The 13581-nt window shown below is 40.0% G+C and overlaps 1 protein-coding gene across 4 annotated transcripts; it reads left to right on the top strand.

The window, feature by feature from the left end:
- Window positions 1–392: 392 nt before the first annotated feature.
- On the top strand, window positions 393–4853 carry LOC117930379 (50S ribosomal protein L21, mitochondrial-like). Of its 4 annotated transcripts, none has more exons than XM_034851005.1 (3): window positions 393–864; window positions 1269–1337; window positions 4154–4853. In XM_034851005.1, the coding sequence occupies exons 1-3, from the start codon at window positions 691–693 to the stop codon at window positions 4184–4186; spliced, it is 276 nt and encodes a 91-aa protein (XP_034706896.1). In that variant the 5' UTR covers window positions 393–690; the 3' UTR covers window positions 4187–4853. The 4 variants fall into 4 exon arrangements, with proteins under 4 accessions (XP_034706896.1, XP_034706895.1, XP_034706898.1 ...); XM_034851004.1 differs by having other exon boundaries at window positions 1269–1349; XM_034851007.1 differs by having other exon boundaries at window positions 394–864; window positions 4169–4853.
- The last annotated feature ends 8728 nt before the right edge of the window (window positions 4854–13581 follow it).

Genomic DNA, 13581 nt, shown 5'->3' with positions numbered 1-13581 from the left:
AATTAGCAATGTTGTTTCAAGAAAAAAATAGAGTATGACTATAATAGATTTTTTTGGTATGTATTTTCTTTATTTTGTAATAAATTTTATTTCTAATTTTTATATAAATTAATACTCCAAAATTAAACCAAAAATATAAAAGTCAAATAAAAATTTAATTTAGGTTAAATTCACAAAATCAAAAAGTGGAAGCCAAAATTCTAATACAACTTTCATTTTTCTCTCATAATTCTTTTAATCCTCAACAAAACTAAATTTTAAATTAATTTACTAGATGTTTTCAAAATTCAAGTTCAATGATAAAACTAAAATAAACAACCTCTCTTAATAGTATTACCCTGGTGCCAAATGGGCCAACCCAGCCCAGACCACTGACCACCGTGTCACTAAATCCTAGATAACTACTGACCTCTCTCACAGTAGGAAGTGGCAAAACTATGGCGAACAGGCGATGCCTACGAACCCTAACCCTAACCCTGACTCGCCATGACTCATCCATCTTCTCCTCAACCCCACCCCTCCTATCACCACCAATGCCGTCACCCCTCAAAACCCTAAGCCATCACCTACAGGGCCTTCTCCTCTCCTCAAAACCTTCCCACATTCTCCGCATCCCACAAGTCCATTGGCCCCCACATCCTCGCCAATTCTCCTCCCATTCCGGAGACGACGACGACGAAGACTAGGACGATGATGAAGAAATGGGCGAGAGCAGTGATAGTGAAAAGGTTCCGGTCCAATTGTGTGTATTCGGCGGAGGATAAAGAACTCGAGGCGGACGCTATTGGGTGTAAAGTGGTGGGGCCTCTCCATTCTTCTGATCGAGTTTTTATACCCTACGAGCTGGTCTTCGCTGCTGTGCAGGTTCAATTTCGATTTTGGATTGATTATTTTTTTTATATAAGTAAATATGGGTAGAGTAGATTTGGGTGTCAGTGTTGTGTCATAGAAACATTGCTCCATGATTACAGGGAACATGGAGGTGAACACAGGAACTTTTCTCTGGGGGGCAGAAGTAGAGCTTTTACACAGAGACCATTCAGGAATTTAGGGTTAGGTTTGAGGTTTAAGCAATGGAGTGGGATGCGGGCAGCGGGTGGGCCGGTGGCTCATGCCGAGCTGAAGGGGGAAGAGGGGGGTGGGGGTGGAGGGTCAGCGTGAAAGAAGCGGCGAGGAAATCTGTGGATTGATTATTTTGAAAATTGAGAATACGCAGCGCCACTGTGATGCTGTGATAGGTTTTGATAAATGTGAATTTGTATGTGTAGATTGGTGCTCACCAGTTCAAGGTGAGCAACGGGGATTGCATTTATACGGAGTGGTTGAAATTATGTGAGGTCAGTGATAAGGTATGTTGTGCATGAATTTGCTTATAAGGAATTATAGCCAATTCTGTAGAAAATGCATAATTTATGTTGAAAGATCTACAAAGATCTCCCTTCTAATTTCACCTGTATTCCCTAGTGATGCACTTTTAAAATAAAATTTAATTCATGGTCATAGTATCAAACTGAGTTTGTTCACTAAATGCAAAATGTGATATTCCGTGATTGATTACAGCATCCTTGTCTTAGCTCCACAAAAGAAAGGTGGGTGTGCATCTAAGTATTTGCATTTGACTTGAATAATTGTCATGTTTTAGTATTTGACTTGAATAATTGCTAATAAGACCATAAATTCTGAGAGTGGTGTGTTGTGCAAGCTGGATATCAAGAAGACATATGATCCCATAAATTGGAATTTTCTACTGTTTGTGATGCAAAAATTGGGTTTATCTTTGAAAAACAATATCCCCTTAAACAGAGTCTAACCAATCTACAAAATCCATAATGGAAGGGGGGCAGAGTCTAAAAACCCCTTGGCCCACACCCACAAGTTATTATCTTTGAAAAATCAATACAAATATATATATATACAACTTTCAAACTTGTACAATAAATGGAAATAGAATAAAATAGCTAATCTACTCCTGAAATTCTTCCTACAAATCCTCTAACTTACAACTTCCCTAATTTATATAGTCAATTAATTTAAATATGCAGAAAATATGCATAAAATTAGGAATAAATCAAATAAAATCTATGAAATCAGGAATAAATATTATATTCCAACAAAGCCCCTCAAGCTGCTTCAGAGATATTTTCCATTCCCAACTTGTTAACCATAGAGTTGAATGTAGGATTCTAAACTTCATTTGTGAAGACATTAGCTAGTTGTAGTTTAGGTGCAACAAATGGGGTGCAAATCAGTCCATTATCAATTGCCTATAAAAAAAATCAGTCCACTATCAATCTTTTCTTCAATGAAATGTCTATCAATCTCAACATGTTTAGTCTTGTCATGTTGTACTGGGTTGTGAGTAATGTTGATTGCAGCCTTGTTATCACAATACAATCTCATGGGATTCTCAAAATTAACTTGTAGTTCCCTCAACAAAACCCTTTTGCCACATGAGTTCACAAATGCCAAGGGCCATGGCTTGAAACTCTGCTTTAGCACTACATCGAGCAACTACATGTTGCTTTTTGCTTCGCCAAGTAACCAAGTTGCCGCCCATAAATGTATAGTATCCTGAAGTAGATCTCCTATCACTAATGGAACTTGCCCAATCTGCATCTGTGTAACCCTTAGCTATAAGGTGATTGTTTTTTTAGAACAATAAACCTTTTCCTTGAGTGATTTTAGGAACCTTAAGATTCTTAACACTACATCCATATGACATTCTAAGGGGGAGTGCATAAATTGACTTACCATGCTAACAACATATGCTATATTTGGTCTTGTGTGGGACAATTAAATTAATCTTTTAACAAGTCTTTTTATAAGCACCATTCCAAGATCCTTATTAGAGTACGTGTCAAGATAGGTGACACGCACAGAGTTTGCAATGGTTGAGAAGTCTGGTGATGGCGTGATTGGGGGTGGGGGGGGAACTTGGCCTCTTTGATTCCTCATTAATTTTCTTGGAAAATTCAAATACACAAAGAAAGTTGAGGAAACGGAGGCAAACGGTATGTTGTTCTTGATCATCTTAGGGAGAGTTCAAGGGGTTTTTGGGTATTCACCACCGTTGCCTACAATCATTTGGTACAATTCTTCACTCTGTAATTTCTGCTATTCTAATTCTTTATTTTCATTTCAAATGCTTGTGTTTACTTGTGGGCTTGAGGAATTTGAGTGCTATTCTTCTGATTATATCATGGGATTGTTATTCATTGTTACGGAAGAAGTTGTGATGTTGTACTATGTGATATTTCAATATCTTTACTTGAAAAGTGTTTTGAATTATAACTATGTTGAGTTCATGCGGATTTTGCATTTTTGCGCTCTACATGTTTGATTTATGGTTGTGTGTGTTTACTGCTTTTCAAGTTGTTGAAGGTAATGTAGCTCGAATTTAGGTTTGCATGTAAAGAAATCTTGAATTATTTTATGGGTGTTTGAATTTGATTCTCTTCCGCATATTTGACATCAATTTTGAATTCCCTCCTCTATTTTTCATGGAATTGATTTAATTTTGAAATTTGAAAGATTTTCAGATCGGATTTCATTACAAGGGACTGACCAATAAAAGGATGCATAAAAAAAATGGAGCTGGAATTTAGGCATCAATTTGATTCTCTTCTGCCTATTTGGCATCAATTTTGAATTCTCTCTTTCTCTATTTCTCGTGGAATTGATTCACTTTTTGCCAAGTTTAATTTGTTGGAATGAAATTTGAAAAGTTTTGGATTGAATTTTCATAGAAGTGACTGGCCAATCAAAGGATACACCCAAAAACAAAGGAAAGAAAAGAAAAAATGAGAGCTTATCTTAAAGTTGTGTGATGGGTTTAAAGAGATCCTGGTTCCATTTTGGGTCAGTAATCAGTTCGTGTTGTAGTAATCATCTATGGAATTCTGAATGGTCAGAAATTTTCATTCATTGACTCTCTGTCTCCCTCTTTATTATTATTATTTTTTTCAAATTCACTCATTAGATGTTATTCTTATTAGTTGCTGCCTTATTGAAAAATGTAATATTGAAAATCAGAAGCCCCCCTTCATATATTTTGAAATTTAGAAGCAATTTAATTCTCAAGGCTACATTATCAGATATTGTCATGTTTTTATTTCTTTCTGTATTGAAAAAATTTAAGGAAATTGTTTAACAGGTGGTGCTGTTACAGGTTACATGGAAACGGTAAACCAGTCAGAACAGTTTTTTTTACTTTTCACAAGTGGAGGTGGTTGTTGGGATAGCTCTGTTTGAGACATGTTATTCAATACATGCCTGAGTTGCTGCATGTTGAACCATGTGATATTTTCCTGATTGGATGTTTCCATTTGGTGGCTCGAATCTATCACTGGGGAGCATCAAGTCTGACCTGTGTGTGGGAACTCTCATTTCACAGTTGTCTGTCATTGGAACTTAATTCTGTTGGTGAGGATATCTTATTTGGCAGTTCCTTCTAGTGGAAGCTTCAGTCCATTTGTGGGCAAATCTCCTTTGGCAGTTGGAGTCCTTTGTTGACTCCAGTTATCTTTTTGGGGGCAAATCTCCTTTGCCATTAGATCTCTGGTTTCACTGGACAAATTGTACTGTTGGTGATACTGGATTGATCTCTGTAAACATTTTCATTATCGGGAAAAATACTTACTAGTGAAAAATATTGTCATTTTATAAGCACCATTCCAAGAGTACGTGTCAAGATAGCAACAGGACTGGCACACGTGTTGGATGTTCCAAATTGTTTGAGGAAGGAAAATTTGATGGTAACTCCTATCCCTTCTTACTATTAATTTTCCTTTTGTGGAATTTATTATCACATTAAGTGAAACAAAACTAGCTCAAACTTGATTTGATGAAGCTTCTATGTGGTTGGTATTAGTGTTTATTGTTTAATTATGTTGATATCTCTTATTTAAACTGCTATTCTAATTTTGAGAGCCCGCTTATATGAAATATCTCTCTATTCATGTTCAGGTATACATGCTTTTCCCCTTGGACTATTCATTTTTAAGTAAAGATGTTGCTTGTGTGATATTTTGTGAAGGGTAGTGTAACTTTAGTCTTACAATAAGCTTTTTTGTTTTACTTGAAAATTCATTCCGGTGGTATGTGGTACGTGTGAATGATTCTTATTTTGTTTTTTTGTTTTCTTGTCGTTTTTTTTTTTTTTTTTTTTTTTAACATTTCATCCTGATACGAGGCATTTTAACCCATTACTTGAAAAGACTTTATTAGCATTAGGTGATCTAAGACTGCGAGTAATCTTGGAGTTTAGGGTTTAGGGTTTAGGGTTTAGGGTTTAAGGTTTAAATTTTAGGGTCTAGGGTTTAAAGTTAAGATTTTAGGGTTGAAGAGTTTTAGGTTTTAAACTTTAAGATTTAGGGTTTAGGATTTAAGTTTAGGGTTTGGAATGCTTGTGTGATATTTTGTGAAGGGTAGTGTAACTTTAGTCTTACAATATGCCTTTTTGTTTTACTTGAAAATTCTTTCCCCTGGTATGTGGTACGTGTGAATGATTCTTTTTTTTTTTTTTTTTAATAACATTTCATCCTAATACGAGGCATTTTAACCCATTACTTGAAAAGACTTTATTAGTGTTAGGTGATCTAAGACTGCGAGTAATCTTGGAGTTTAGGGTTTAAGGTCTAAGGTTTAAGTTTTATGGTATAAGGTTTAAGGTTAAGATTAGGGTTAAAGGGTTTTAGGTTTTAAACTTTAAGATTTAGGGTTTGGGATTTAAGTTTAGGGTTTGGAATAAAAGTGAACCAAGGGGTATGTGTGTTAATAAAAGTGAATTGAGGATATGGGTGTTTGTAAATGTGAACTGAGGTGTATGAGTGTTTGTAAAAGTGAATTGAGGGGTATGAGTGGTTGTAAAAGTGAACTAAGTGTTTTTAATGTGAATTGAGAGGTATGAGTGTTTTTAAATGTGAATTGAAGGGGGGTATGGATGTTTGTAAAAGTGAATTGAGGAGTATAGATGTTTGTCAAAGTGAACCAAGGGGTATCAGTGTTTGTAAAAAATGAACTGAGAGAGATGGGTATTTGTAAAAACGAATTTAGGGGTATAAGTGTTTGTGAAAGTTAGCTAAGGGGGTTGGGCGTTTGTAAAAATGAACTAAGGGGTACAAGTGTTTGTAAACATGAACTAAGGGGTATAGGTGTTTCTAAAAATGAACCAAGGGGTATGAGTGTTTGTAAAAGTGAACTGAGGGGTATGGGTATTGAGGGGTATAGGTGTTTATAAAAATGAATCAAGAGATATTTTTGTTTGTAAAAGTAAACTAGGGGGTATAGGTATTTTGCAAAAAAAGAACCAAGAGGAATCAATGTTTGTAAAAATGAATTAAGTGGTATAAGTGTTTGTAAAAGTGAGCCAAGGGGTGTGGCTGTTTGTAGAAATCAGCTGAAGGGCATGGATGTTTGTAAAAGTTAACCGAGGGGGTTGGGCATTTGTAAAAATGAATTGAGGTGTATAAGTGTTTGTAAAAATGAACAAAGGGGTATAGGTGTTAGTAAATGTAAACCAAAGAGTATAGTGTTTGTAAAAATGAATCAACTGAGACGGGTGTTTATAAAAATGAACTGAGAGGTATGATTGTTTGTAAAAGTTAACCAAGGAGTATGATTGTTTGTAAAAATGAATCGAGGGGTATGAGTATTTGTAAAAATGATCAAGGGGTATGACTGTTATAAAAGTGAACTAAGGGGTATGAGTATTTGTAAAAGTGAACCGAGTGGTATGGGTATTTGTGAACAATAATCTAGGGGTATGGGTGTTTGTAAAAATTAACCAAGGGGTTTGGTTGTTTGTAAAAATGAGCCGAAGAGGATGAATGTCTATAAAAATGAACTGTGGAGTATGGGCGTTTGTAAAAGTGAATTGAGAGGTTTAGGTGTTTGTAAATATGAACCGAGGGGTATGGATGTTTGTAGAATTGAACCAATTGGTATGAGTGTTTGTAAAAGTTAATTGATGGTAAGGGTGTTTGTAAAAGTGAATCGAGGGGTATGGGTTTTTATAATAGTGAATCGAGAGGTATGGATATTTGGAAAAACGAATCGAGCAATATAGGTGTTGTAAACTTTAACCGAGTGGTGTGAGTATTTTTTTATTTTTTTGATAGGTAAAGAGAAATATATTAAACAGATAGAGGAGACACCAAACTAGTGCCCTCGAGGTACACAGGGAGTATACAAAAGCAGCCCACAGACTCAAAACCAAGGAAGGGGAAAGAAACAACAACCCTTACCCTTACTTAGAGCCTAGCCACTCAAAAAAGCTAACAAGAGAATAAGGGCTCAAAACTATAAACACCCTAACCCAAAACCAAATATTACATACAAAAGAATGTTTCAGCCTTTGGAGTGAAAACACATTATTCCCAAAAGGCAACAAATTTCTTTCCGTCCATACCGACCAAAATATACATAAGGGGGCCATTTGCCACGCCTTTTTACGGGTTTTCCCCACAAACGCTCCATGCCATCCAAGGAGAGTTTCCTTAACTGAACCAGAGAGAACCCAAGCCACACCAAAGAGGGAAAAAAGAAGATTCCACAATGCTCGCGTCTTAACACAATGAAGTAAAAGGTGATCCACCGTTTCTGCTTCAGAAAGGCAAAGAAAACACCTATTTGCCAAAGAGTACCCCCTCCTCTGGAGTTGCTCCAAAATTAAGATTTTGCCCCAGGAAGCTTCCCAAGCGAAGAAAGCTACCGTAGGAGGCACATACGCTCTCCAAATACTATCATAAGGGAACAAAGCAGAACCTCCGGGCTCCAGAATAGAATAGAGCGACCTGACTGAGAAAACTCCACTTCTGGATGTTGTCCATACCACCTTATCCTCATCCTCCCTTTGCACCCTAAAGGCTTGGATTTTTAGCATAAACTGCTCCACCATCTCAATCTCCCAATTATTAAGCGTCCTTGAGAAAAGAGGGGTCCAACCATCCCCTACACCATCTGGGTTCCACACATCCGATACCCAAACAACTTTAGCCAGGGAAATGGCAAATAAAGAAGGAAAGGACTCGCAAAGAGGCTCATCTCCACACCACTTATCCTTCCAGAATCTCACTCTCCTACCATTGCCCACGCGGTAGGCTAAACTGTTATACATACCCAACCACTCTTTTCTAATAGCTTTCCAAAGCCCTACATCATGTCTCCCGTTTACGTCCCGAGTACACCATCCCCCCTCCTCTACACCATATTTGTGACTGATCGCTTGCTTCCACAAAGCCTCACTTTCAATGGCAAAGCGCCAATTCCACTTACCCAAGAGAGCTTTATTCATCAAAGCTAAATTTCTCACACCCAAACCACCTTTCTTTCTTTCCGGACAAACCAGGTTCCACCTAACAAGATGTGGCCTCTGTTCAAGAGCTCCTCCCCTTCACAGGAAGTCCCTCTGAATCTTTTCCAACCTCAGCCTTACTTTTCTGGGCAAAAAGAAGAGAGACATGAAGTAAACCGACAAACTAGAAAGAGTGCTCCGAATTAGGGTGAGTCTTCCCCCTTTTGATATATACTGTCTCTTCCACATAGCCAGCCTTTTCTGAAACCTCTCTTCAACACTATCCCATACCACCTCTGATTTGAAGGGTTTGCCCCCAAAAAGCAGACCCAAATAACAGGAAGGCAGACCACCCACTTTACAGCCCAACTCCAAATCCAAATCCTCTATATCATTCACCCTTCCCACCGGAATAAGCTCACTTTTCTCCAAGTTAACTCTCAACCCTGAGCAAGCCTCAAACCACATGAGGTGTCAGCTTAGATGCGTCAACTGATCCTGAGACTCCTCACAAAACACTAAGGTGTCATCCGCAAAAAGCAAGTGAGATATTAGAATCCCCTCTCCACCCCTGCCTCTTACCCTCCACCCTGATAAAAAGCCCCCACTAATGGCCCTTCTCAATAAGCAACTAAACACCTCCATGACTATCATGAACAGATAAGGGGATAGGGGGTCTCCTTGTCTCAAACCCCTTGAACTTTGGAAAAACCCGAAAGGAGAACCATTTATAAGAACAGAGAATCTTATAGTAGAGATACACCACTCTATCCACTTAATCCCTCCCCAAAGCCCATTTTTTTTAGCATTGCCAACAAGAACTTCCAGCAAACATGATCATAGGCCTTTTCTATATCCAACTTGCACATCACACCCCTTTGATTGCTTTTCAACCTAGAATCCATAGCCTCATTTGCAATCAAAACTGCATCAAGTATTTGTCTACCCTCCACAAAGGCATTTTGGGGTTCTGAAATCACTTTTCCCATTACCTTCTTGATTCTATTTGTCAACACCTTGGCCAACAACTTGTAAAGGCTTCCCACAAGGCTAATCGGTCTGAAATCTTTCAAATCTTCTGCATCTCCCTTCTTAGGGACTAAAACCAAGAAAGTGACATTTAGAGATTTTACAAATCTGCCCCTTTCATGAAATTCTCTAAAAAAGCCCATAATCTCAACCTTCACCACATCCCACCAAAAAAGCCAAAACACCATGATAAAACCATCCGGCCTCGGGGCTTTGTCTTTGCCTAGATCTGAAAGAGCTACATACACCTCTTCCTTCGAGAAAGGATTCTCCGACCCTTCAGCCTCACTGCTATCTAACCCCATAAAAGAACAGCCCGTCGATACTAGGGCGTCACCCCTCTTCTTTTGAGTGCAGCTTTTGAAACACCCCCACCACATTGTTTTTTAAATTATTTTCCTCTGAGTGCCAACAACCATTAACTTTCAACTTGGACAACCAGTTTCTTCTACTATGAGCATTCGCCATCCTATGAAAAAATCTGGTATTATTGTCCCCCTCCTTCAGCCACAACTCTCTAGACTTCTGTCTCCAAAAATCTCTTCCCTCATCACCCAAGACTTGTAGGACTCCCTTGCTCCATTTCTTGCTTCACACTCTTCCATATTTAAAGCTGCACATTTCTCCTTTTCATCCCAATACTCAACCTGCATAAGAGCTTCACCCTTTTTAGTCTCAACGAGCCCAAACTCTTCTTTATTCCAAATCTTCAGAATATTTTTAAGGCCCCTCAATTTAGCATCTAAAATGTAGTTGGATGTCCCTGTAAATTTTAAAATCCCCCACCATGTCTTCATCTTGTCTTTGAAACCCTTCTCCTCCAACCACATATTCTCAAATCTGAAAGGGGAAAGTCCCCTCTTCAACCCTCCTCCTTCTAGGAGGACCGGGAAGTGATTCGAGACAGGTCTAGGGAGAATTCCCTGCACAGCCCCATTGAACAGATTATCCCAGTTGTTCGTCACTAAGAACCGGTCAAGCCTAGACTGGGCCTGGTTATTCAAGCCTCCTCTCCAAGTAAATGGGCCCCCCGTCAAAGGAAAATCCATCAACTCCAAATCCTCTATCACTTCTGAGAATCTCCTCATTGAAGCAATAAGCCCACCTCCCCTACTGCGCTCCTCTAGAAACCTTACCAAATTGAAATCCCCTCCCACACACCAAGGGTCACACCATAACCCTTTAACTGACCCAAGTTCCTCCCAGAAATCCTCTCTATCTCTACTGCATACCGGCCCATACACTCTAGTGAACACCCACACTACATCATCCACACAATTTTTAAACCGGCACGAAATTGAGAAAACCCCTTTTTCCCAGCCAACCAGCTCCACCAATCTATTGTCCCAGAACACCAAAATACCACCAGCTGCACCCCTAGAATTGACTGCTCTCCATTCTAGATTTCTTCCCACCCCTAGACTACGAACAAGCCCTGTAGTCATTTCTTTAATTTTAGTTTCCTGTAAACAAACCATGTCCACTCTCTGGGATTTAATGACTGACTTGATAATCTTCCTTTTATCCCTATCATTAGCCCCTCTAACATTCCACGATAGAATTCTTATCTTTATTTACACCCTGATCCTGAAGCCCCTCCGAAAATACCCACTCTAGAACCCATTTTTGCTTTTTTGTAGCTAACAGTCCACTCTAGCTTCTTAAGTTCCCTACTGGATTTTGAAGATTTTAAACTCATCTTCCTAGTCACCCTTTCCTTACCCTTTTGCTCAATTCTCCCCTTCATTCTCCTTAAGAAGTACAAAATTTCCTCTTCGAAGCCTTCCATCAGCATACCCAAGCAGCAACTGAACATCGCAAGACTGCTTGAACTCCACCCTTCATCACATCCCCCTTCTTCTAGGTGACAAACACTCCTTTTCTCAAAAGGACTCGTAAAGTCCGACCCCACCAGGACAAGTGCTAACCCATTCACTCTCTCAGCGTCAACCAAGTCCCAAGAAGGCTCACTCCAGCCTGCGAAAGCCGACGTAGCTCTATTCCACACCACACTCAGCGCAAACCGACCCAACTCCCCTTCCGCTCCATAAGCAAACCCCTCCGACACCCCTACAGCTTCGGCGTGGCCAAAGAGAAGAATAAGAAGAGGATTCCCGAAGCCCCAAAGAAGAAGAAGAATTAGGAACAGCATAATACCTGGAAGCCTCCTCCATCAGAGCCTCGTCGGTGACCCTCCGACGACGCGACAACAAATCCGCGGCGATTGCAACTTCAACAGCCAAGAGCTCCGCATCCATCCCCCCAACACTCCTCGCGGGAACAAATGGAGCCCTAGCTAAGGAGGGACGCTCCAAAAAGCCCGTGCCAGCCTTATTAAAAGTGGGCCTAGGAGACCCACCCCAGCCCGTCTCTTCAAGGCTGACGGACAATGGGCCTTTGGCCCAAACCACTTCGCCACTTAAGCCCAAACAGCCATTCCCTTTGAAAGCCTCCCCATTTTCTTTTCTAGGCCCAGACCCACCGCAAGAAGAGTCCAAATCAGCTACACTAGGCAGCCTACCTTTGCAGCCACTGCAACTGCTGCCTCCCTTTGCCTTCTACCACACACAACCTGCTCCCCTGTCCCTCGAGACTGCATATCAAATTGAAAATTTTGAACCTCTCGCAAGCAAACACTGGCACGTGTTTCACCCCCGCCCTCATCCCTGACCTCCCGCCTCTCATCTTTAACCCAGGCGGACCTTGCTGCTACCTCTGAGAACCATGGGGGAGTTTCCCACCATAGACTCACCGTCCAACAAAAATTCCCGGCTGCCACCTGCAAAGTTCTTGGTCTAAACTTCCCAGAAGCTCTCACCAAGATACGAGCCCACTGCAACTCGGAGAAGAAAGCGGTTTCCTCATCCACAGCTATGAAACCCCCACATCTCTCTCCAATACTCTTGAACCCCTCTCTACTCCAAAGGTGAAGTGGAAGTCCGACGACTTTCACCCACACTTCCTTAGGGTGGCTCCCATTTCTAAAACACCCCACTTCAGGTCCTCATTTCTGCAGGAAAAACTCTCTCTTATTAAGACATCTACTACCCCTTAAGAGCACCAAATCCGCTTCGACTTTATCTTCAAATTCGAACAACACAAGGGCTCCACCCAAACTGGAGATTTTAAACCTCCCTTGAGAGACCACCTTTCATACACCCACTCCTTCAATAAGGACAAAGAAGGAACGACCTCGACACTATCACCAAAGCATCCTACCAGGCAACGACTAAGTTGCTCTTCCCTACTGAGCAGGTCACAATCCCCAACATGCACCCACAATGCATCCCCTAATTCCCCTGACTCCTTTCTCACGACTTCTGCATACACTCCTTTCCCTTTCTCTTTTCCTTTGACTCTATAACCATCCTTTTTAGAGTTGGAAGTACCCAGATCACCTTTGCTCAAAGCTGGAGTAGAAACTCCAAGGGCCCTTAACTTCTGAGCTAGCAGAAACTACCCTCCTACTAAGCCTTTACCTTCTAGAAACACTAGACAAAACCTCTTTTCCAAATCCCTCACCGAGCATAGCAGATACCTACCGGCTTCATTTGAACGACACTCCAACCTATATTTTCTTCCTCCTTCCCAAACTTTAAGGCGCCTTGAGCTTGACTCTCCTCTGCACCAGTCTTCCACCCCTTCCAACACAAAACTAAAGCTCTTTTCACCAACTTTTATCTAAGAGGAGAAGCCTTTGCTCCTTTCTAGAATAATCCCTCTCGGTTTGCCTCGAATCTCTTCAATGGAGATTTCGAACGTCTTTGATTCCACTGCAAACCAACTCTTACCACCCTTCTAAACTCCTCTCCCCTCCGAGAAAGCAGCCATCTCTTCGCATTTTTGTTGGACGGTGAGTCTATGGTGGGAAACCTTAATTCTTCAATCATATGATGATTATAAATATGAACTGAGGGATATGAATATTTATAAAATGTGCTTCACGGGCTTTAAAAAAAAAAAAACAAAACATATTTGTGGTGAACACTTTAAAAGTGAAATGGGATTTGCCTTCTTTCAATTAGTCTCATGTTTGGGTCCTGACTAACCAAAGTATGTCTTGGATTGATTCTTGATCAAAGTTAATTAATGATAATTGATAGTCCGGTCAAATCCATCATCCAATTCTAACTTTTCCTACTACTAATCTCCATAGCAATTGAAGTATAAAAAAAGAAAAAAAAAAAAAAAAAAAAACCACTTGAACACCACATCAATATTTGTTAAATGCAGAAAACATATTAATAAGCATGGTCACA

This window comes from Vitis riparia, chromosome 14, assembly GCF_004353265.1.
Source record: "Vitis riparia cultivar Riparia Gloire de Montpellier isolate 1030 chromosome 14, EGFV_Vit.rip_1.0, whole genome shotgun sequence".
Taxonomy (NCBI): domain Eukaryota; kingdom Viridiplantae; phylum Streptophyta; class Magnoliopsida; order Vitales; family Vitaceae; genus Vitis; species Vitis riparia.
Note: the sequence above shows the minus strand (reverse complement) of the source record. Positions and strands in the feature narration are given on the sequence as shown.

Coding starts and splice junctions, on each gene's coding strand:
- LOC117930379 (XM_034851004.1), top strand. CDS start 691: ATGATGAAGAAATGGGCGAGAGCAGTGATAGTGAAAAGGTTCCGGTCC. Junction 865..1,268: donor TGGTCTTCGCTGCTGTGCAG/GTTCAATTTCGA, acceptor TTGTATGTGTAG/ATTGGTGCTCACCAGTTCAA. Junction 1,350..4,153: donor TATGTGAGGTCAGTGATAAG/GTATGTTGTGCA, acceptor ATTGTTTAACAG/GTGGTGCTGTTACAGGTTAC.